General features: G+C 29.3%; 2 protein-coding genes across 3 annotated transcripts in view; one reads left to right on the plus strand and one right to left on the minus strand.

The window, feature by feature from the left end:
• The window catches only part of LOC133557330 (5-hydroxytryptamine receptor 3A-like), a 31,334-nt gene extending 15,504 nt beyond the window's left edge, over positions 1-15,830 (minus strand). Inside the window, exons 1-3 of one of the 2 annotated variants that reach the window (XM_061907718.1) lie at positions 15,711-15,830; positions 14,528-14,661; positions 5,327-5,487 (exon numbers count right to left, since the gene is read on the minus strand). In XM_061907718.1, coding sequence (XP_061763702.1) covers positions 5,327-5,487; positions 14,528-14,636 — 270 coding nt within the window. In that variant the 5' untranslated portion in view covers positions 14,637-14,661; positions 15,711-15,830. Of the gene's footprint in view, positions 1-5,326; positions 5,488-5,562; positions 5,635-14,527; positions 14,662-15,710 lie in introns of those variants that run through there. The other variant, XM_061907719.1, reaches the window with a different exon arrangement.
• Positions 1-22,169, plus strand: part of nat9 (N-acetyltransferase 9 (GCN5-related, putative)) — a 94,913-nt gene that overhangs the window by 50,613 nt on the left and 22,131 nt on the right. The window lies entirely within an intron of this gene.

The following is a 22,169-nucleotide window of genomic DNA, read 5'->3' on the forward strand; positions in this document are numbered from 1 at the left end:
TTACATTTTCAATATGTATGCTGTATATTAATAACACAAATAAATAGAGACAAGCTTTTTATTATTTAATTACTTTATTGTATTCTTTTTTTCTCCTTCTGTCCTACTTCATTAATAGTTTATTTTATTGTATTTTTTTCCACTAATAATTTTCAAATGCATTATTGGATGAATTCATTCTAACTTTTTATTATTTTACTGTCCTGTATTACACAATTTAAACTTCTTTGCAGACTACATTATTCCTCTCAATTAATGTATATGTTATTTACAATTTTTTTAAATAATTGTACTGTTTTTTATGAACACATTTACATGTATTTACATTATTTCATTGTATTTTTTTTTTTGGTCCAATTGAAATTTTTTCTTCTTCTTCTTCGACTTCTTTTTTGTTTTCTTCTTCTTATTATTCTTCTTTATTATTATTATAACGAATATTCCTATTGTATTTAATTTTACATTTATTAATTTTACTTATTATTTACTAAAATGATTTTAGATTTTATTTATGATTTTACATTTTCAATATGTATGCTGTATATTAATAACACAAATAAATGGAGACAAGCTATTTATAATTTTTTTTCCCCCTCTTTCCTACTTCATTAATACTTAATTTATTTTATTCATTAATAATTTTCAAATGCATTATTGGATGAATTCTTTCTAACTTTTTCTTATTTTACTGTCCTGTATTACACAATTTAAACTTCATTGCAAACTATATTATTCCTCTCAATTAATGTATATGTTATTTACCATTTTTTTTATCGATTGTACTGTTTTTTATGAACACATTTACATCAATTATTTACATTATTTCATTGTATTTTTATTTTTTTGTCCAATTGAAAATTTTTCTTCTTCTTCTTTTGTCTTCTTCTTCTTATTATTATTATTTTAATGAATATTCTTATTGTAATTATAGTACATTTATTAAGTTTACGTATATAGTATTTACTAAATTGTTTTTATATTTTATTTACGATTTTACATTTTCAATATTTATGCCGTGTATTAATAACACAAATAAATGGAGACAAGCTATTTATTTTTCAATTACTTTTCCCCTTCTTTCCAACTTCATTAATAGTTTTATATTTTTATTTATTTATGTTTTTTTCATTAATATTTTTCTAATGCATTATTGGATGAATTCATTCTAACTTTTTATTATTTTACTGTCCTGTATTACACAATTTAAACTTCATTGCAAACTACATTATTCCTCTCAATTAATGTATATGTTATTTACCATTTTTTTATTTAATTGTACTGTTTTTATGAACACATTTACATTAATTATTTACATTATTTCATTGTATTTTTATTTTTTTTGTCCAATTGAAATTTCTTCTTCTTCTTTGACTTCTTTTTTGTCTTTTTCTTCTTATTATTATTCTTTATTATTATTATAACAAATATTCCTATTGTATTTAATTTTACATTTATTAATTTTACTTATTTATTATTTACTAAAATGTTTTTCGATTTTATGTATGATTTTACATTTTCAATATGTATGCTGTATATTAATAATACAAATAAATGGAGACATGCTATTTATTATTTAATTACTTTATTGTATTCTTCCCCCCCCCTCTTTCCTACTTCATTAATAGTTTATATTATTTTCTTCATTATTAATTTTCAAATGCATTATTGGATGAATTTGTTCTTTTTATTATTTTATCATGTTCTCATAGTCATCATTGTCACCGACGTCCCACTGGGTCATTATTGTCACCGATGTCCCACTGGGTGTGAGTTTTCCTTGCCCTTATGTGGGCCTACCGAGGATGTCGTAGTGGTTTGTGCAGCCCTTTGAGACACTAGTGATTTAGGGCTATATAAGTAAACATTGATTGATTGATTGATTGATTTTACTGTCCTGTAATACACAATTTAAACTTCATTGCAAACTATATTATTCCTCTCAATTAATGTATATGTTATTTACCATTTTTTTCATCAATTGTACTGTTTTTTATGAACACATTTACATCAATTATTTACATTATTTCATTGTATTTTTATTTTTTTGTCCAATTGAAAATTTGTCTTCTTCTTCTTTTGTCTTCTTCTTCTTATTATTATTTAAATGAATATTCTTATTGTAATTATAGTACATTTATTAATTTTACGTATTTAGTATTTACTAAATTGTTTTTATATTTTATTTATGATTTTACATTTTCAATATTTATGCCGTGTATTAATGACACAAATAAATGGAGACAAGCTATTTATTTTTCAATTACTTTTCCCCTTCTTTCCAACTTCATTAATAGTTTTATATTTTTATTTATTTATGTTTTTTTCATTAATATTTTTCAAATCGTGGCGCAGTGGGAGAGTGGCCGTGCGCAACCCGAGGGTCACTGGTTCAAATCCCACCTAGTACCAACCTCGTCACGTCCGTTGTGTCCTGAGCAAGACACTTCACCCTTGCTCCTGATGGGTGCTGGTTAGCGCCTTGCATGGCAGCTCCCTCTATCAGTGTGTGAATGTGTGTGTGAATGGGTAAATGTGGAAGTAGTGTCAAAGCGCTTTGAGTACCTTGAAGGTAGAAAAGCGCTATACAAGTACAACCCATTTATTTATTTAAATGCATTATTGGAGTAATTTGTTCTAACTTTTTATTATTTTACTGTCCTGTATTACACAATTTAAACTTCATTGCAAACTATATTATTCCTCTCAATTAATGTATATGTTATTTAGAATTTTTTATTTAATTGTACTGTTTTTAATGAACACATTTACATTAATTATTTACATTATTTCATTATATTTAAATTTTTTTTGTCCAATAAAATGTTTTTCTTCTTCTTCTTTTATGTCTTCTTCTTCTTATTATTATTATTATTATTATTATTAGTATTATTATTTTAATGAATATTCTTATTGTAATTATAATACATTTATTAATTTTACGTATTTAGTAAATAGTTTTTATATTTTATTTATGATTTTACATTTTCAATATTTATGCCGTGAATTAATAACACAAATAAATGGAGACAAGCTATTTATTTTTCAATTACTTTTCCCCTTCTTTCCAACTTCATTAATAGTTTTATATTTTTATTTATTTATGTTTTTTTCATTAATATTTTTCTAATGCATTATTGGATGAATTCATTCTAACTTTTTATTATTTTACTGTCCTGTATTACACAATTTAAACTTCATTGTAAACTACATTATTCCTCTCAATTAATGTATGTGTTATTTACCATTTTTTAAAATTAATTGTACTGTTTTTATGCACACATTTACATTAATTATTTACATTATTTCATTGTATTTTTATTTTTTTTGTCCAATTGAAATTTCTTCTTCTTCTTCGACTTCTTTTTTGTCTTTTTCTTCTTATTATTATTCTTTATTATTATTATAACAAATATTCCTATTGTATTTAATTTTACATTTATTAATTTTACTTATTTATTATTTACTAAAATGTTTTTCGATTTTATGTATGATTTTACATTTTCAATATGTATGCTGTATATTAATAACACGAATAAATGGAGACAAGCGATTTATTATTTATTGTATTCTTTCCCCCCCTTTCCTTCTCGATCAATAGTTTATTTTATTTTATATTTTTCATTAATCATTTTCAAATGCATTATTGGATGAATTTGTTCTTTTTATTATTTTACTGTCCTGTAATACACAATTTAAACTTCATTGCAAACTATATTATTCCTCTCAATTAACGTATATGTTATTTACCATTTTTTTTTATCAATTGTACTGTTTTTTATGAACACATTTACATTAATTATTTACATTATTTCATTGTATTTTAATTGTTTTTTGTCCAATTAAAAATTTTTCTTCTTCTTCTTCTTCTTCTTATTATTATTATTATTAGTATTATTGTTTTAATGAATATTCTTATTGTAATTATAGTACATTTATTAATTTTACGTATTTATTATTTACTAAATTGTTTTTATATTTTATATATGACTATACATTTTCAATATTTATGCTGTGTATTAATAACACAAATAAATGGAGACAAGCTATTTATTTTTCAATTACTTTTCCCCTTCTTTCCAACTTCATTAATAGTTTTATATTTGTATTTATTTATGTTTTTTTTCATTAATATTTTTCTAGTGCATTATTGGATGAATTCATTCTAACTTTTGATTATTTTACTGTCCTGTATTACACAATTTAAACTTCATTGCAAACTATATTATTCCTCTCAATTAATGTATATGTTATTTACCATTTTTTTTCAATTAATTGTACTGTTTTTTATGAACACATTTACATTAATTATTTACATTATTTCATTGTATTCTTATTGTTTTGTCCAATTGAAAATTTTTCTTCTTCTTCTTTTGTCTTCTTCTTCTTATTATTATTATTATTATTTTAATGAATATTCTTATTGTAATTATAGCACATTTATTAATTTTACGTATTTATTATTTACTAAATTGTTTTTATATTGTATTTATTATTTTACATTTTCAATATTTATGCCGTGTATTAATAACACAAATAAATGGAGACAAGCTATTTATTTTTCAATTACTTTTCCCCTTCTTTCCAACTTCATTAATAGTTTTATATTTATGTTTTTTTCATTAATATTTTTCCAATGCATTATTGGATTAATTCGTTCTAACTTTTTATTATTTTACTGTCCTGTATTACACAATTTAAACTTCATTGCAAACTATATTATTCCTCTCAATTAATGTATATGTTATTTACCATTTTTTTTAATCAATTGTACTGTTTTTTATGAACACATTTACATCAATTATTTACATTATTTCATTGTATTTTTATTTTTTTGTCCAATTGAAATTTTTTCTTCTTTTGTCTTCTTATTCTTATTATTATTATTATTTTAATGAATATTCTTATTGTAATTATAGTACATTTATTAATTTTACGTATTTATTATTTACTAAATTGTTTTTATATTTTATTTTTGATTATACATTTTCAATATTCATGCTGTGTATTATTAACACAAATAAATGGAGACAAGCTATTTATTTTTCAATTACTTTTCCCTTTCTTTCCAACTTCATTAATAGTTTTATATTTTTATTTATCCATGTTTTTTTCATTAATATTTTTCTAATGCATTATTGGATGAATTCATTCTATTTAGTAATTTATTTGTTCATTTATTGTAATTTATTTGTATTTTTTATACTCACAATGTCGTTAAAAGGACTTTTTTTGCATTTATATTTCCATAAATATGTGTATGCATACCATATTTTAGAAAGATTCAAACACATTATGATAGAATGTTGTTAAAAAAAAGTGTGCTCACCACGTCGAGGATGGCGTAGAGGATGACCTCCAAGGTCACCACGGTGGTCTTGGTGTGGTCTCTGACCGGACGTGTCATGGAGTACAAGGTGTGGTCTGCGCTGAGGTTCAGGTGCTCCAACACTTGGTTGTAGGAACACACCCTCTCAGCGGGGACGCCACCTGCACGCCACCACCACCACAACAACAACAAGTTGAACAGAAAAAGAGGGAAAGAGGAAGAAAGTCTGGCCTGACCGGTGAGGAGCAGCAGGAAGAAGAAGAATCCTGCGAGCATGTTGACGTGTGTTGTGTCTCATGCGAGTGCTGGCATGTAATGTAAGAAGTTGAAGGGCTGAGCCAGGTTTAATTCCCACAAGTCCTGCAAATGCCGACATGGCGCCAGAACACGCTCGAACCTCCTTGTTTGCGGGCGGACTCCTTCTACAGAGTCTGCACGCACACTTCCACTCTTACCACTTATGCTGCCCAATATATCGTCTTTCACCATTATTTTGCACTCCTTGGCGGGCAAATGTTCTTGTTTTCATTGCAAAATACACTAGTTTTGTGTCCATTTATATTAGAAAAGATTGTTTTTTAAATTTGAACATGTAGTGTTTTCATGGCATGTTGTGTTTTAATGACAAAATACAATTAGACATTTATTGGATTTTTTTTCCTGTTGAAAAATGTTATGTTTTTATAACAAAACAATGGTTTTTGTGGCAGAAACTGTAGTTTTCATTGCAAAATGCAGTAGTTTTGTGGCAAAATGTGTTTTTTTCAGTACATAATGTTGTGTTTTGGTGGCTAAGTATAGTGTTTGTGGCATTTATTGACATTTCTTAATCGCAAATTATAATGTTTTCATTGCAAAATACAGTAGTTTTTTTGTCCATTTATATAAAACTTTTTTTTCATATTAAAATGTAGTTTTTTCATGGCATATTGTGTTATCATGACAAAATACAATGGATTTGTTTTAAAATATGATTTGCGGCTTTTACTCTTTTTGTGGCCAAATGTATTCGTGGCATTTAGTAAAAAAATTTCTTTGTTAATGTTACTGTTTTCATGGCAAAACAGTGTTTTTTGTTGCAGAAATCCTTGTTTTCATTGCAAAATACACTAGTTTTGTGTCCATTTATATTAGAAAATATTGTTTTTTAAATTTGAACATGTAGTGTTTTCATGGCATGTTGTGTTTTAATGACAAAATACAATTAGACATTTATTGGATTTTTTTTTCCCGTTGAAAAATGTTATGTTTTTATAACAAAACAGTGGTTTTTGTGGCAGAAATTGTAGTTTTCATTACAAAATGCAGTAGTTTTGTGGAGGAATGTGTTTTTTTCAGTGCATAATGTTGTGTTTTGGTGGCTAAGTATAGTGTTTGTGGCATTTATTGACATTTCTTAATCGCAAATTATAATGTTTTCATTGCAAAGTACAGTAGTATTTTTGTCCATTTATATAAAAAAAATGTTCATATTAAAATGTAGTGTTTTCATGGCATATTGTGTTATCATGACAAAATACAATGGATTTGTTTTAAAATATGATTTGCGGCTTTTACTCTTTTTGTGGCATTTATTAAACATTTTTCTTTGTAAATGTTACTGTTTTCATGGCAAAACAGTGTTTTTTGTTGCAGAAATTCTTGTTTTCATTGCAAAATACACTAGTTTTGTGTCCATTTACATTAGAAAATATTGTTTTTTAAATTTGAACATGTCGTGTTTTCATGGCATGTTGTGTTTTAATGACAAAATACAATTAGACATTTATTGGATTATTTTTTTCCTGTTGAAAAATGTTATGTTTTTATAACAAAACAGTGGTTTTTGTGGCAGAAATTGTAGTTTTCATTGCAAAATGCAGTAGTTTTGTGGCAATATGTGTTTTTTTCAGTGCATAATGTTGTGTTTTGGTGGCTAAGTATAGTGTTTGTGGCATTTATTGACATTTGTTAATCGCAAATTATAATGTTTTCATTGCAAAATACAGTATTTTTTTGTCCATTTATATAAAACTTTTTTTTTCATATTAAAATGTAGTGTTTTCATGGCATATTGTGTTATCATGACAAAATACAATGGATTTGTTTTAAAATATGATTTGCGGCTTTTACTCTTTTTGTGGCCAAATGTTGTATTTGTGGCATTTATTAAAAAAATGTCTTTGTAAATGTTACTGTTTTCATGGCAAAACAGTGTTTTTTGTTGCAGAAATTCTTGTTTTCATTGCAAAATACACTAGTTTTGTGTCCATTTATATCAGAAAATATTGTTTTTTAAATTTGAACATGTAGTGTTTTCATGGCATGTTGTGTTTTACTGACAAAATACAATTAGACATTTATTGGATTTTTTTTTTTCTGTTGAAAAATGTTGTTTTTGTAACAAAACTGTGGTTTTTGTGGCAGAAACTGTAGTTTTCATTGAAAAATGCAGTAGTTTTGTGGCAATAAGTGTTTTTTTCAGTGCATAATGTTGTGTTTTGGTGGCTAAGTATAGTGTTTGTGGCATTTATTGACATTTTTTAATCGCAAATTATAATGTTTTCATGGCAAAATACAGTAGTTTTCTTGTCCATTTATAAAAAACTTTTTTTTCATATTAAAATGTAGTGTTTTCATGGCATATTGTGTTATCATGACAAAATACAATGGATTTGTTTTAAAATATGATTTGCGGCTTTTACTCTTTTTGTGGCCTAATGTTGTATTTGTGGCATTTATCAACATTTTTTCTTTGTAAATGTTACTGTTTTCATGGCAAAACAGTGTTTTTTGTTGCAGAAATTATTGTTTTCATTGCAAAATACACTAGTTTTGTGTCCATTTATATTAGAAAATATTGTTTTTTAAATTTGAACATGTAGTGTTTTCATGGCATGTTGTGTTTTAATGACAAAATACAATTAGACATTTATTGGATTTTTTTTTCCCCGTTGAAAAATGTTATGTTTTTATAACAAAACAGTGGTTTTTGTGGCAGAAATTGTAGTTTTCATTGCAAAATGCAGTAGTTTTGTGGCAATATGTGTTTTTTTCAGTGCATAATGTTGTGTTTTGGTGGCTAAGTATAGTGTTTGTGGAATTTATTGACATTTTTTAATCACAAATTATAATGTTTTCATTGCAAAATACAGTAGTTTTTTGTCCATTTTTATAAAACTTCTTTTTCATATTAAAATGTAGTGTTTTCATGGCATATTGTGTTATCATGACAAAATACAATGGATTTGTTTTAAAATATGATTTGCGGCTTTTACTCTTTTTGTGGCCAAATGTATTAGTGGCATTTATGAAAACATTTTCTTCGTAAATGTTACTGTTTTCATGGCAAAACAGTGTTTTTGTTGCAGAAATTCTTGTTTTCATTGCAAAATACACTAGTTTTGTGTCCATTTATATTAGAAAATATTGTTTTTTAAATTTGAACATGTAGTGTTTTCATGGCATGTTGTTTTTTACTGACAAAATACAATTAGACATTTATTGGATTTTTTTTTTCCCGTTGAAAAATTTTATGTTTTTATAACAAAACAGTGGTTTTTGTGGCAGAAATTGTAGTTTTCATTGCAAAATACAGTAGTTTTTTTTGTCCATTTATATAAAACTTTTTTTCATATTAAAATGTAGTCTTTTCATGGCATATTGTGTTATCATGACAAAATACAATGGATTTGTTTTAAAATATGATTTGCGGCTTTTACTCTTTTTGTGGCCAAATGTATTTGTGGCATTTATTAAAAAAATTTCTTTGTAAATGTTACTGTTTTCATGGCAAAACAGTGTTATTTGTTGCAGAAATTCTTGTTTTCATTGCAAAATACACTAGTTTTGTGTCCATTTATATTAGAAAATATTGTTTTTTAAATTTGAACATGTAGTGTTTTCATGGCATGTTGTGTTTTAATAACAAAATACAATTAGACATTTATTGGATTTTTTTTTCCCGTTGAAAAATGTTATGTTTTTATAACAAAACAGTGGTTTTTGTGGCAGAAATTGTAGTTTTCATTGCAAAATGCAGTAGTTTTGTGGCAATATGTGTTTTTTTCAGTGCATAATGTTGTGTTTTGGTGGCTAAGTATAGTGTTTGTGGCATTTATTGACATTTTTTAATTGCAAATTATAATGTTTTCATTGCAAAATACAGTATTTTTTTTGTCCATTTATATAAAACTTTTTTTTCATATTAAAATGTAGTGTTTTCATGGCATATTGTGTTATCATGACAAAATACAATGGATTTGTTTTAAAATATGATTTGCGGCTTTTACTCTTTTTGTGGCCAAATGTTTTTGTGGCATTTATTAAAAAAAATTATTTGTAAATGTTACTGTTTTCATGGCAAAACAGTGTTTTTTGTTGCAGAAGTTCTTGTTTTCATTGCAAAATACACTAGTTTTGTGTCCATTTATATTAGAAAATATTGTTTTTTAAATTTGAACATGTCGTGTTTTCATGGCATGTTGTGTTTTAATGACAAAATACAATTAGACATTTATTGGATTTTTTTTCCCGTTAAAAAAATGTTAGGTTTTTATAACAAAACAGTGGTTTTTGTGGCAGAAATTGTAGTTTTCATTGCAAAATGCAGTAGTTTTGTGGCACTATGTGTTTTTTTCAGTGCATAATGTTGTGTTTTGGTGGCTAAGTATAGTGTTTGTGGCATTTATTGACATTTTTTAATCTCAGATTATAATGTTTTCATTGCAAAATACAGTAGTTTTTTTGTCCATTTATATAAAACTTTTTTTCATATTAAAATGTAGTGTTTTCATGGCATATTGTGTTATCATGACAAAATACAATGGATTTGTTTTAAAATATGATTTGCGGCTTTTACTCTTTTTGTGGCCAAATGTATTTGTGGCATTTATTAAAATGTTTTCTTTGTAAATGTTACTGTTTTTATGGCAAAACAGTGTTTTTTGTTGCAGAAATTCTTGTTTTCATTGCAAAATACACTAGTTTTGTGTCCATTTATATTAGAAAATATTGTTTTTTAAATCTGAACATGTAGTGTTTTCATGGCATGTTGTGTTTTAATGACAAAATACAATTAGACATTTATTGGATTTTTTTTTTTTCCTGTTGAAAAATGTTTTTATAACAAAACAGTGGTTTTTGTGGCAGAAATTGTAGTTTTAATTGCAAAATGCAGTAGTTTTGCGGCAATATGTGTTTTTTTCAGTGCATAATGTCGTGTCTTGGTGGCTAAGTATAGTGTTTGTGGCATTTATTGACATTTTTTAATCGCAAATTATAATGTTTTCATTGCAAAATACAGTAGTTTTTTGTCCATTTTTATAAAACTTGTTTTTCATATTAAAATGTAGTGTTTTCATGGCATATTGTGTTATCATGACAAAATACAATGGATTTGTTTTAAAATATGATTTGCGACTTTTACTCTTTTTGTGGCCAAATGTATTTGTGGCAATTATTAAAAACATTTTTTTGTAAATGTTACTGTTTTCATGGCAAAACAGTGTTTTTTGTTGCAGAAATTCTTGTTTTCATTGCAAAATACACTAGTTTTGTGTCCATTTATATTAGAAAATATTGTTTTTGAAATTTGAACATGTAGTGTTTTCATGGCATGTTGTGTTTTAATGACAAAATACTATTAGACATTTATTGGATTATTTTTTTTCCTGTTGAAAAATGTTATGTTTTTATAACAAAACAGTGGTTTTTGTGGCAGAAATTGTAGTTTTAATTGCAAAATGCAGTAGTTTTGCGGCAATATGTGTTTTTTTCAGTGCATAATGTCGTGTCTTGGTGGCTAAGTATAGTGTTTGTGGCATTTATTGACATTTTTTAATCGCAAATTATAATGTTTTCATTGCAAAATACAGTAGTTTTTTGTCCATTTTTATAAAACTTGTTTTTCATATTAAAATGTAGTGTTTTCATGGCATATTGTGTTATCATGACAAAATACAATGGATTTGTTTTAAAATATGATTTGCGACTTTTACTCTTTTTGTGGCCAAATGTATTTGTGGCAATTATTAAAAACATTTTTTTGTAAATGTTACTGTTTTCATGGCAAAACAGTGTTTTTTGTTGCAGAAATTCTTGTTTTCATTGCAAAATACACTAGTTTTGTGTCCATTTATATTAGAAAATATTGTTTTTGAAATTTGAACATGTAGTGTTTTCATGGCATGTTGTGTTTTAATGACAAAATACTATTAGACATTTATTGGATTATTTTTTTTCCTGTTGAAAAATGTTATGTTTTTATAACAAAACAGTGGTTTTTGTGGCAGAAATTGTAGTTTTCATTGCAAAATGCAGTAGTTTTTTTGTCCATTTATATAAAACTTTTTTTCATATTAAAATGTAGTGTTTTCATGGCATATTGTGTTATCATGACAAAATACAATGGATTTGTTTTAAAATATGATTTGCGGCTTTTACTCTTTTTGTGGCCAAATGTATTTGTGGCATTTATTAAAAAAAATTATTTGTAAATGTTACTGTTTTCATGGCAAAAAAGTGTTTTTTGTTGCAGAAATTCTTGTTTTCATTGCAAAATACACTAGTTTTGTGTCCATTTATATTAGAAAATATTGTTTTTTAAATTTGAACATGTACTGTTTTCATGGCATGTTGTGTTTTAATGACAAAATACAATTAGAGATTTATTGAATTATTTTTTTCCTGTTGAAAAATGTTATGTTTTTATAACAAAACAGTGTTTTTTGTGGCAGAAATTGTAGTTTTCATTGCAAAATGCAGTAGTTTTGTGGCAATATGTGTTTTTTTCAATGCATAATGTTGTGTTTTGGTGGCTAAGTATAGTGTTTGTGGCATTTATTGACATTTTTTAATAGCAAATTATAATGTTTTCATTGCAAAGTACAGTAGTTTTTTTGTCCATTTATATAAAACTTTTTTTTCATATTAAAATGTAGTGTTTTCATTGAATATTGTGTTATCATGACAAAATACAATGGATTTGTTTTAAAATATGATTTGCGGCTTTTACTCTTTTTGTGGCCAAATGTATTTGTGGCATTTATTAAAAAAAATTATTTGTAAATGTTACTGTTTTCATGGCAAAACAGTGTTTTTTGTTGCAGAAATTCTTGTTTTCATTGCAAAATACACTAGTTTTGTGTCCATTTATATTAGAAAATATTGTTTTTTAAATCTGAACATGTAGTGTTTTCATGGCATGTTGTGTTTTAATGACAAAATACAATTAGACATTTATTGGATTTTTTTTTTTTCCTGTTGAAAAATGTTTTTATAACAAAACAGTGGTTTTTGTGGCAGAAATTGTAGTTTTAATTGCAAAATGCAGTAGTTTTGCGGCAATATGTGTTTTTTTCAGTGCATAATGTCGTGTCTTGGTGGCTAAGTATAGTGTTTGTGGCATTTATTGACATTTTTTAATCGCAAATTATAATGTTTTCATTGCAAAATACAGTAGTTTTTTGTCCATTTTTATAAAACTTGTTTTTCATATTAAAATGTAGTGTTTTCATGGCATATTGTGTTATCATGACAAAATACAATGGATTTGTTTTAAAATATGATTTGCGACTTTTACTCTTTTTGTGGCCAAATGTATTTGTGGCAATTATTTAAAAAAAAAATTTGTAAATGTTACTGTTTTCATGGCAAAACAGTGTTTTTTGTTGCAGAAATTCTTGTTTTCATTGCAAAATACACTAGTTTTGTGTCCATTTATATTAGAAAATATTGTTTTTTAAATTTGAACATGTAGTGTTTTCATGGCATGTTGTGTTTTAATGACAAAATACAATTAGACATTTATTGGATTTTTTTTTCTGTTGAAAAATGTTGTTTTCATAACAAAACTGTGGTTTTTGTGGCAGAAATTGTAGTTTTCATTGCAAAATGCAGTAGTTTTGTGGCAATATGTGTTTTTTTCAGTGCATAATGTTGTGTTTTGGTGGCTAAGTATAGTGTTTGTGGAATTTATTGAACATTTTTAATCGCAAATTATAATGTTTTCATTGCAAAGTACAGTAGTTTTTTTTGTCCATTTATATAAAACTTTTTTTTCATATTAAAATGTAGTGTTTTCATGGCATATTGTGTTATCATGACAAAATACAATGGATTTGTTTTAAAATATGATTTGCGGCTTTTACTCTTTTTGTGGCCAAATGAATTTGTGGCATTTATTTAAAACATTTATTTGTAAATGTTACTGTTTTCATGGCAAAACAGTGTTTTTTGTTGCAGAAATTCTTGTTTCCATTGCAAAATGCAGTAGTTTTGTGGCAATGTGTGGTTTTCAGTGCATAATGTTGTGTTTTGGTGGTTAAATGTAGTGTTGGTGGCATTTATTGGGGGGTTTTTCATCGTAAAATTTTGTGTTTTCATGGCAAGATGACAATATGTGAGGTTTTCCTTGCAAAATGTTGTGTTTTTAATAGCAAAACAGTGATTTTTGTGGCATTAATTCTCATTTTCATTGCAAAATGCAGTAGTTTTGTAGTGACGACTATGACTGGTTTAATGTGGATTAGAAATCACTTCAGGGTGTCGGGTCAGGACAGCAATTATTCGTTCAGGTGAGTGCAGGAGAAATAATAGATTGTCCAAATCCAGAATTGCAAGTTCAATTGTATATTGAAGACATGCATGATTTGTTTGTTTGCGTGTGTGTGGTTTCCTATACAAACAAATACAATCATTATAAATCAACTAAAGTGACCACAATGCAATGAACTATAGGCACAAACCTGCAACATGGCTGTTAAAAGACTACTGAAACCCACTACTAGCGACCACGCAGTCTGATAGTTTATATATTAATGATGAAATATTAACATTGCAACACATGCCAATACGGCCGGTTTTGTTTACTAAATTACAATTTTAAATTTACCGCGGAGTTTCTTGTTGAAAACGATGCGCGTGACGTCTCGGGTTGTAGCGGACATATTAGCCCAGGACCACACACGGCTAAAAGTAGTCTCTTTTCATCGCATAATTACACAGTAATTTGGACATCTGTGTTGCCGAATCTTTTGCAATTTGTTCAATTAATAATGGAGACATCAAAGAAGAAAGATGTAAGTGGGAAGCGGTGTATTCGGCTGCCTTTAGCACCGTTTGTTGTGAAGCATTAACACAGAGCGGTCAAGCGAACATGTTTCTCTACGTCAGCCAGCGAGTTTTTGGATGGGAAAATTGTGATATTAAGTCGGCTCTTACCGGAGACTTCGGTGGATTGTGGGACTTCCTCCTGCAGCTCAAAAAGGCAGCGGCGATCTTGGCTCCTCCATTGGCTTCTCTGAGAGACACTGGCGTTCACCGCAGCCATCCAACTTTACCATCTCACCAAAACACTATTAAAACAATAAGCAGATAATGGATCTTCCAGAATTATCCTAGTAAATGTGTCTAATTACATCTGAAACGGCCGCTTTTTTTTTTTTTTTTGGTGCTTCACTCTAACTTTCCTCATCCACGAATCTTTCATCTTCGCTCAAAGTTTTTTTTCCCTTGGCCTCAGACTGCACCCCCTCTCCAGGGCCCAGGCTAAAACCGATTTTTTAATTTTATTTTAATCTTCAATTTTTTTCTCCCCCCCTTTGTTTACCTGTATCTCATCTTTTTCTGTAAGGGGCGCTGGAAGCCGGCAGACCCGTCAGCGATCCTGTTCTGTCTCCCTTTAATGTTTGTCTGATCTTGAATGGGATTGTGCTGAAAATTGTAATTTTCCTGAAGGAACTGTCCTGACGGAATAAATAAAGCACTATCTAATCTAATCTAATCTAAAATTAATTGGGAAATTGTCGCTTTCTCGGTCCGAATCGCTCTCGCTGCTGGTGGCCATGATTATAAACAATGTGAGAATGTGAGGAGCTCCACACCCCGTGACGTCACGCGCACATCGTCTGCTACTTCCGGTACAGGCAAGGCTTTTTTTATTAGCGACCAAAAGTTGCCAACTTTATCGTGGATGTTCTCTACTAAATCCTTTCAGCAAAAACATGGCAATATTGCAAAATGATCAAGTATGACACATAGAATGGACCTGCTATTCCCGTTTAAATAAGAAAATCTCATTTCAGTAGGCCTTTAAATATACATCACTTAGCTACAGTTTACATAAATGCACAGAATTTGAAGACCCCAGCCCTAAGTAATGTAATGATTAATAGAATGTAAATAGCATCGCAACAATAATTCTAAATTGTCAATTGGGGCTAAAAACATGTTTGATGCTACAAACAGGCCCCAATCAGGCTATGATATTTAGCTAGCAGTTAGCAGTTAGCTTGTGAACCTGATGCCAAACAGCCATTAGACTACGATAAAACCGACTAAATGAGTTGCAATATAGTTTTGCGCACGCAAAAAGTGATATTAAAGTGTATATAAAGTAACTTACTTCGTAATGACGCACACTGCCAATTAAACAATTGACATCGAAGTTCACCGTAACTTTCAGAGCTTGCTGATGTCATGATGCGTTCAAGGCCCCCTCCAGTGTCGTAAAAGGGAACTACACTCAAGCAACCCAATGACACAAAAAGAAAACAAGCGTTTCAGAGACAGTCTTCAGCACAAGTTTTGTGTCCAATAATATGAGAAAATATTATTTTTTTCATTTTAAAATGTAGTGTTTTCATGGCATGTTGTGTAATCATGACAAAATACAATGGTTTTGTTTTGATGTATGATGTTGTCTTCGCAGGTTGTACTGTTTTTGTGGCCAAATGTGTTTATTGAACATTTTTTCATTGTAAATGTTACTGTTTTCATGGCAAAACAGGTTTTTGTTGTGGAAATTCTCGTTTTCATTGCAAAATGCAGTAGTTTTGTGGCAATATGTGTGGTTTTCAGTGCATAATGTTGTGTTTTGGTGGCTATATGTAGTGTTGGTGGCATTTTTGGGGGGTTTTTTTCATCGTAAAATTTAGTGTTTTCATGGCAAAACAGATTTTTTTTGTGGCAGAAATTCTCGTTTTCATTGCAAAATGCAGTAGTTTTGAGGCAATATGTGTGGTTTTCAGTACAAAATGTAGTATTTTGGTGGCGAAATGTAGTGTTTTTTGGCATTCATTGTTCTTTTTCCATTGTAAAATTTAGTGTTTTCATGGCAAAACAGATTTTTTGTTGGAGAAATTCTAGTTTTCATTGCAAAATGCAGTAGTTTTGTGGCAATATGTGCGGTTTTCAGTGCATAATGTTGTGTTTTGGTGGATAAATGTAGTGTTGGTGGCATTTATTGGGGGTTTTTTCATCGTAAAATTTAGTGTTTTCATGGCAAAACAGATTTTTTGTGACGGAAATTCTCGTTTTCATTGCAAAATGCAGTAGTTTTGAGGCAATATGTGTGGTTTTCAGTTAAAAATGTAGTATTTTGGTGGCTAACTGTAGTGTTTGTGGCATTCATTGTTCTTTTTCCATTGTAAAATTTAGTGTTTTCATGGCAAAAGAGATTTTTTTGTGGGAGAAATTCTCGTTTTCATTGCAAAATGCAGTAGTTTTGTGGCAATATGTGCGGTTTTCCGTGCACAATGTTGTGTTTTGGTGGATAAATGTAGTGTTGGTGGCATTTATTGGGAATTTTTCATCGTAAAATTTAGTGTTTTCATGGCAACACAGATTTTTCGTGGCAGAAATTCTCGTTTTCATTGCAAAATGCAGTAGTTTTGAGGCAATGTGTGTGGTTTTCAGTACAAAATGTAGTATTTTGGTGGCTAAATGTAGTGTTTGTGGCATTCATTGTTCTTTTTCCATTGTAAAATTTAGTGTTTTCATGGCAAAACAGATTTTTTTGTGGGAGAAATTCTCGTTTTCATTGCAAAATGCAGTAGTTTTGTGGCAATATGTGCGGTTTTAGGTGCATAATGTTTTGTTTTGGTGGATAAATGTAGTGTTGGTGGCATTTATTGGGGTTTTTTTCATCCTAAAATTTCGTGTTTTCATGGCGTGATGGCAATATGTGTGGTTTTCATTGCAAAATGTTGTGTTTTCATAGCAAAACTGTGGTTTTTGTGGCGGAAATTCTTGTTTTCATTGCAAAATACAGTAGTTTTGTGTCCCTTTATATAGGAAAATATATTTTTATTTTATTTAAAAATGTAGTGTTTTCATGGCATATTGTGTTATCATGACAAAATACACTGGTTTTGTTTTGATATATGATGTGTTCTTTGAGGATAGTACTCTTTTTGTGGCCAAATATTGGGTTTGTGGCATTTATTGAATTTGTTTAATTGCAAGTTATAATGTTTTTATTGCAAAAAAAACAATAGTTTTGTGTCCATTTATATTTTTAAACGTTTTTAATTTTAAAATGTTGTATTTTCATGGCATATTGTGTAATCATGATAAAATAAAGTGGTTTTGTTTTGATATATGATGTTGTCTGCGCAGCTTGTACTGTTTTTGTGGCCAAATGTTGTGTTAGAGGCATTTATTGAAATTTATTCCATTACAAATGTTACTGTTTTCATGGCAAAACAGGATTTTGTGGCAGAAATTGTCGTTTTCATTGCAAAATGCAGTAGTTTTGAGGCAATATGTGCGGTTTTCAGTTAAAAATGTAGTATTTTGGTGGCTAAATGTGGTGTTTGTGGCATTCATTGTTCTTTTTCCATTGTAAAATTTAGTGTTTTCATGGCAAAACAGATTTTTTGTGGGAGAAATTCTCGTTTTCATTGCAAAATGCAGTAGTTTTGTGGCAATATGTGTGGTTTTCAGTGCATAATGTTGTGTTTTGATGGCTATATGTAGTGTTGGTGGCATTTTTGGGGGGGTTTTTTCATCGTAAAATTTAGTGTTTTCATGGCAAAACAGATTTTTTGTGGCAGAAATTCTCGTTTTCATTGAAAAATGCAGTAGTTTTGAGGCAATATGTGAGGTTTTCATTTTAAAATTTAGTATTTTGGTGGCTAAATGTAGTGTTTGTGGCATTCATTGTTTTTTTTCCATTGTAAAATTTAGTGTTTTCATGGAAAAACAGATTTTTTTGTGGGAGAAATTCTCGTTTTCATTGCAAAATGCAGTAGTTTTTGTGCCAATATGTGCGGGTTTCAGTGCATAATGTTGTGTTTTGGTGGATAAATGTAGTGTTGGTGGCATTTATTGGGAATTTTTCATCGTAAAATTTAGTGTTTTCGTGGCAAAACAGATTTTTTTGTGGCAGAAATTCTCGTTTTCATTGCAAAATGCAGTAGTTTTGAGGCAATATGTGTGGTTTTCAGTACAAAATGTAGTATTTTTGTGGCGAAATGTAGTGTTTTTTGGCATTCATTGTTCTTTTTCCATTGTAAAATTTAGTGTTTTCATGGCATAAACAGATTTTTTGTTGGAGAAATTCTTGTTTTCATTGCAAAATGCAGTAGTTTTGTGGCAATATGTGCGGTTTTCCGTGCATAATGTTGTGTTTTGGTGGATAAATGTAGTGTTGGTGGCATTTATTGGGGGTTTTTTCATCGGAAAATTTAGTGTTTTCATGGCAAAACAGATTTTTTGTGGCGGAAATTCTCGTTCTCATTGCAAAATGCAGGAGTTTTGAGGCAATATGTGTGGTTTTCAGTTAAAAATTTAGTATTTTGGTGGCTAAATGTAGTGTTTGTGGCATTCATTGTTCTTTTTCCAATGTAAAATTTATTGTTTTCATGGCAAAACAGATTTTTTGTGGGAGAAATTCTCGTTTTCGTTGCAAAATGCAGTAGTTTTGTGGCATTATGTGCGGTTTTCAGTGCATAATGTTGTGTTTTGGTGGATAAATGTAGTGTTGGTCCCATTTATTGAGGGTTTATTCATCGTAAAATTTAATGTTTTCATGGCAAAACAGATTTTTTGTTGGAGAAATTCTCGTTTTCATTGCAAAATGCAGTACTTTTGAGGCAATATGTGTGGTTTTCAGTTAAAAATGTAGTATTTTGGTGGCTAAATGTAGTGTTTGTGGCATTCATTGTTCTTTTTCCATTATAAAATTTAGTGTTTTCATGGCATGTTGTGTAATCATGATAAAATACAATGGTTTTGTTTTGATATATGATGTTGTCTTCGCAGGTTGTACTGTTTTTGTGGCCAAATGTTGTGTTAGAGGCATTTATTGGAAATTTTTTCATTGTGAATGTTACTGTTTTCATGGCAAAATAGGTTTTTGTTGCAGAAATTCTCATTTTCATTGCAAAATGTAGTAGTTTTGTGGCAATGTGTGTGGTTTTCAGTACAAAATGTAGTATTTTGGTGGCTAAATGTAGTGTTTGTGGCATTCATTGTTCTTTTTCCATTGTAAAATTTAGTGTTTTCATGGCAAAACAGATTTTTTTGTGGGAGAAATTCTCGTTTTCATTGCAAAATGCAGTAGTTTTGTGGCAATTTGTGGTTTTCAGTGCATAATGTTGTGTTTTGGTGGCTATATGTAGTGTTGGTGGCATTTTGGGGGGGAGGGTTTCATCGTAAAATTTTGTGTTTTCATGGCAAAACAGATTTTTTGTGGCAGAAATTCTCGTTTTCATTGAAAAATGCAGTAGTTTTGAGGCAATATGTGAGGTTTTCATTTAAAAATGAAGTATTTTGGTGGCTAAATGTAGTGTTTGTGGCATTCATTGTTCTTTTTCCATTGTAAAATTTAGTGTTTTCATGGCAAAACAGATTTTTTGTGGGAGAAATTCTTGTTTTCATTGCAAAATGCAGTAGTGTGGTTTTAAGCACATGATGTTGTGTTTTGGTGGCTAAGCATAGTGTTTGTGGCATTTATTGTTGTTGTTTTTTCATCATAAAATGTAGTGTTTTCATGGCAAGACAGTGCTTTCCTGAAAAGTAACAAAATAAAATAAAAAATTCCATTGTAAAATTTAATGTTTTCATGGCAAGATGGTAATATGTGTGGTTTTCATTGCAAAATGTTGTGTTTTCATAGCAAAAGTGTGGTTTTTGTGGCGGAAATTCTTGTTTTCGTTGCAAAATACAGTAGTTTTGTGGCCATTTATATAGGAAAATATTTTTTTTTTAATTTAAAAATGTAGTGTTTTCATGGCATATTGTGTTATCATGACAAAATACACTGGTTTTGTTTTGATATATGATGTGTTCTTTGAGGATAGTACTCTTTTTGTGGCCAAATATTGGGCTTGTGGCATTTATTGAATTTGTTTAATTGCAAGTTATAATGTTTTTATTGCAAAAAAAACAATAGTTTTGTGTCCATTTATATTTTTAAACGTTTTTCATTTTAAAATGTAGTGTTTTCATGGCATATTGTGTAATCATGATAAAATACAATGGTTTTGTTTTGATATATGATGTTGTCTTCACAGCTTGTACTGTTTTGTGGCCAAATGTTGTGTTAGAGGCATTTATTGACATTTATTCCATTACAAATGTTACTGTTTTCATGGCAATACAGGATTTTGTTGCAGAAATTCTCGTTTTCATTGCAAAATGCAGTAGTTTTGTGGCAATGTGTGTGGTTTTCAGTAGAAAAAGGCGTATTTTGGTGGCTAAATGTAGTGTTTGTGGCATTCATTGTTTTTTTTTTCATTGTAAAATTTAGTGTTTTCATGACAAAACAGATTTTTTGTGGGAGAAATTCTTGTTTTCATTGCAAAATGCAGTAGTTTTGTTGCAATATGTGCGGTTTTCCGTGCATAATGTTGTGTTTTGGTGGATAAATGTAGAGTTGGTGGCATTTATTGGGGGTTTTTTCTTTGTAAAATTTAGTGTTTTCATGGCAAAACAGATTTTTTGTGGCAGAAATTCTCGTTTTCGTTGCAAAATGCAGTAGTTTTGTGGCAATGTGTGTGGTTTTCAGTAGAAAATGTAGTATTTTGGTGTGGTCTCTGACCGGACGTGTCATGGAGTACAAGGTGTGGTCTGCGCTGAGGTTCAGGTGCTCCAACACTTGGTTGTAGGAACACACCCTCTCAGCGGGGACGCCACCTGCACGCCACCACCACCACAACAACAACAAGTTGAACAGAAAAAGAGGGAAAGAGGAAGAAAGTCTGGCCTGACCGGTGAGGAGCAGCAGGAAGAAGAAGAATCCTGCGAGCATGTTGACGTGTGTTGTGTCTCATGCGAGTGCTGGCATGTAATGTAAGAAGTTGAAGGGCTGAGCCAGGTTTAATTCCCACAAGTCCTGCAAATGCCGACATGGCGCCAGAACACGCTCGAACCTCCTTGTTTGCGGGCGGACTCCTTCTACAGAGTCTGCACGCACACTTCCACTCTTACCACTTATGCTGCCCAATATATCGTCTTTCACCATTATTTTGCACTCCTTGGCGGGCAAATGTTCTTGTTTTCATTGCAAAATACACTAGTTTTGTGTCCATTTATATTAGAAAAGATTGTTTTTTAAATTTGAACATGTAGTGTTTTCATGGCATGTTGTGTTTTAATGACAAAATACAATTAGACATTTATTGGATTTTTTTTCCTGTTGAAAAATGTTATGTTTTTATAACAAAACAATGGTTTTTGTGGCAGAAACTGTAGTTTTCATTGCAAAATGCAGTAGTTTTGTGGCAAAATGTGTTTTTTTCAGTACATAATGTTGTGTTTTGGTGGCTAAGTATAGTGTTTGTGGCATTTATTGACATTTCTTAATCGCAAATTATAATGTTTTCATTGCAAAATACAGTAGTTTTTTTGTCCATTTATATAAAACTTTTTTTTCATATTAAAATGTAGTTTTTTCATGGCATATTGTGTTATCATGACAAAATACAATGGATTTGTTTTAAAATATGATTTGCGGCTTTTACTCTTTTTGTGGCCAAATGTATTCGTGGCATTTAGTAAAAAAATTTCTTTGTTAATGTTACTGTTTTCATGGCAAAACAGTGTTTTTTGTTGCAGAAATCCTTGTTTTCATTGCAAA

Source organism: Nerophis ophidion, linkage group LG08 (assembly GCF_033978795.1).
Source record: "Nerophis ophidion isolate RoL-2023_Sa linkage group LG08, RoL_Noph_v1.0, whole genome shotgun sequence".
In the NCBI taxonomy this organism is placed as follows: Eukaryota; Metazoa; Chordata; class Actinopteri; order Syngnathiformes; family Syngnathidae; genus Nerophis; species Nerophis ophidion.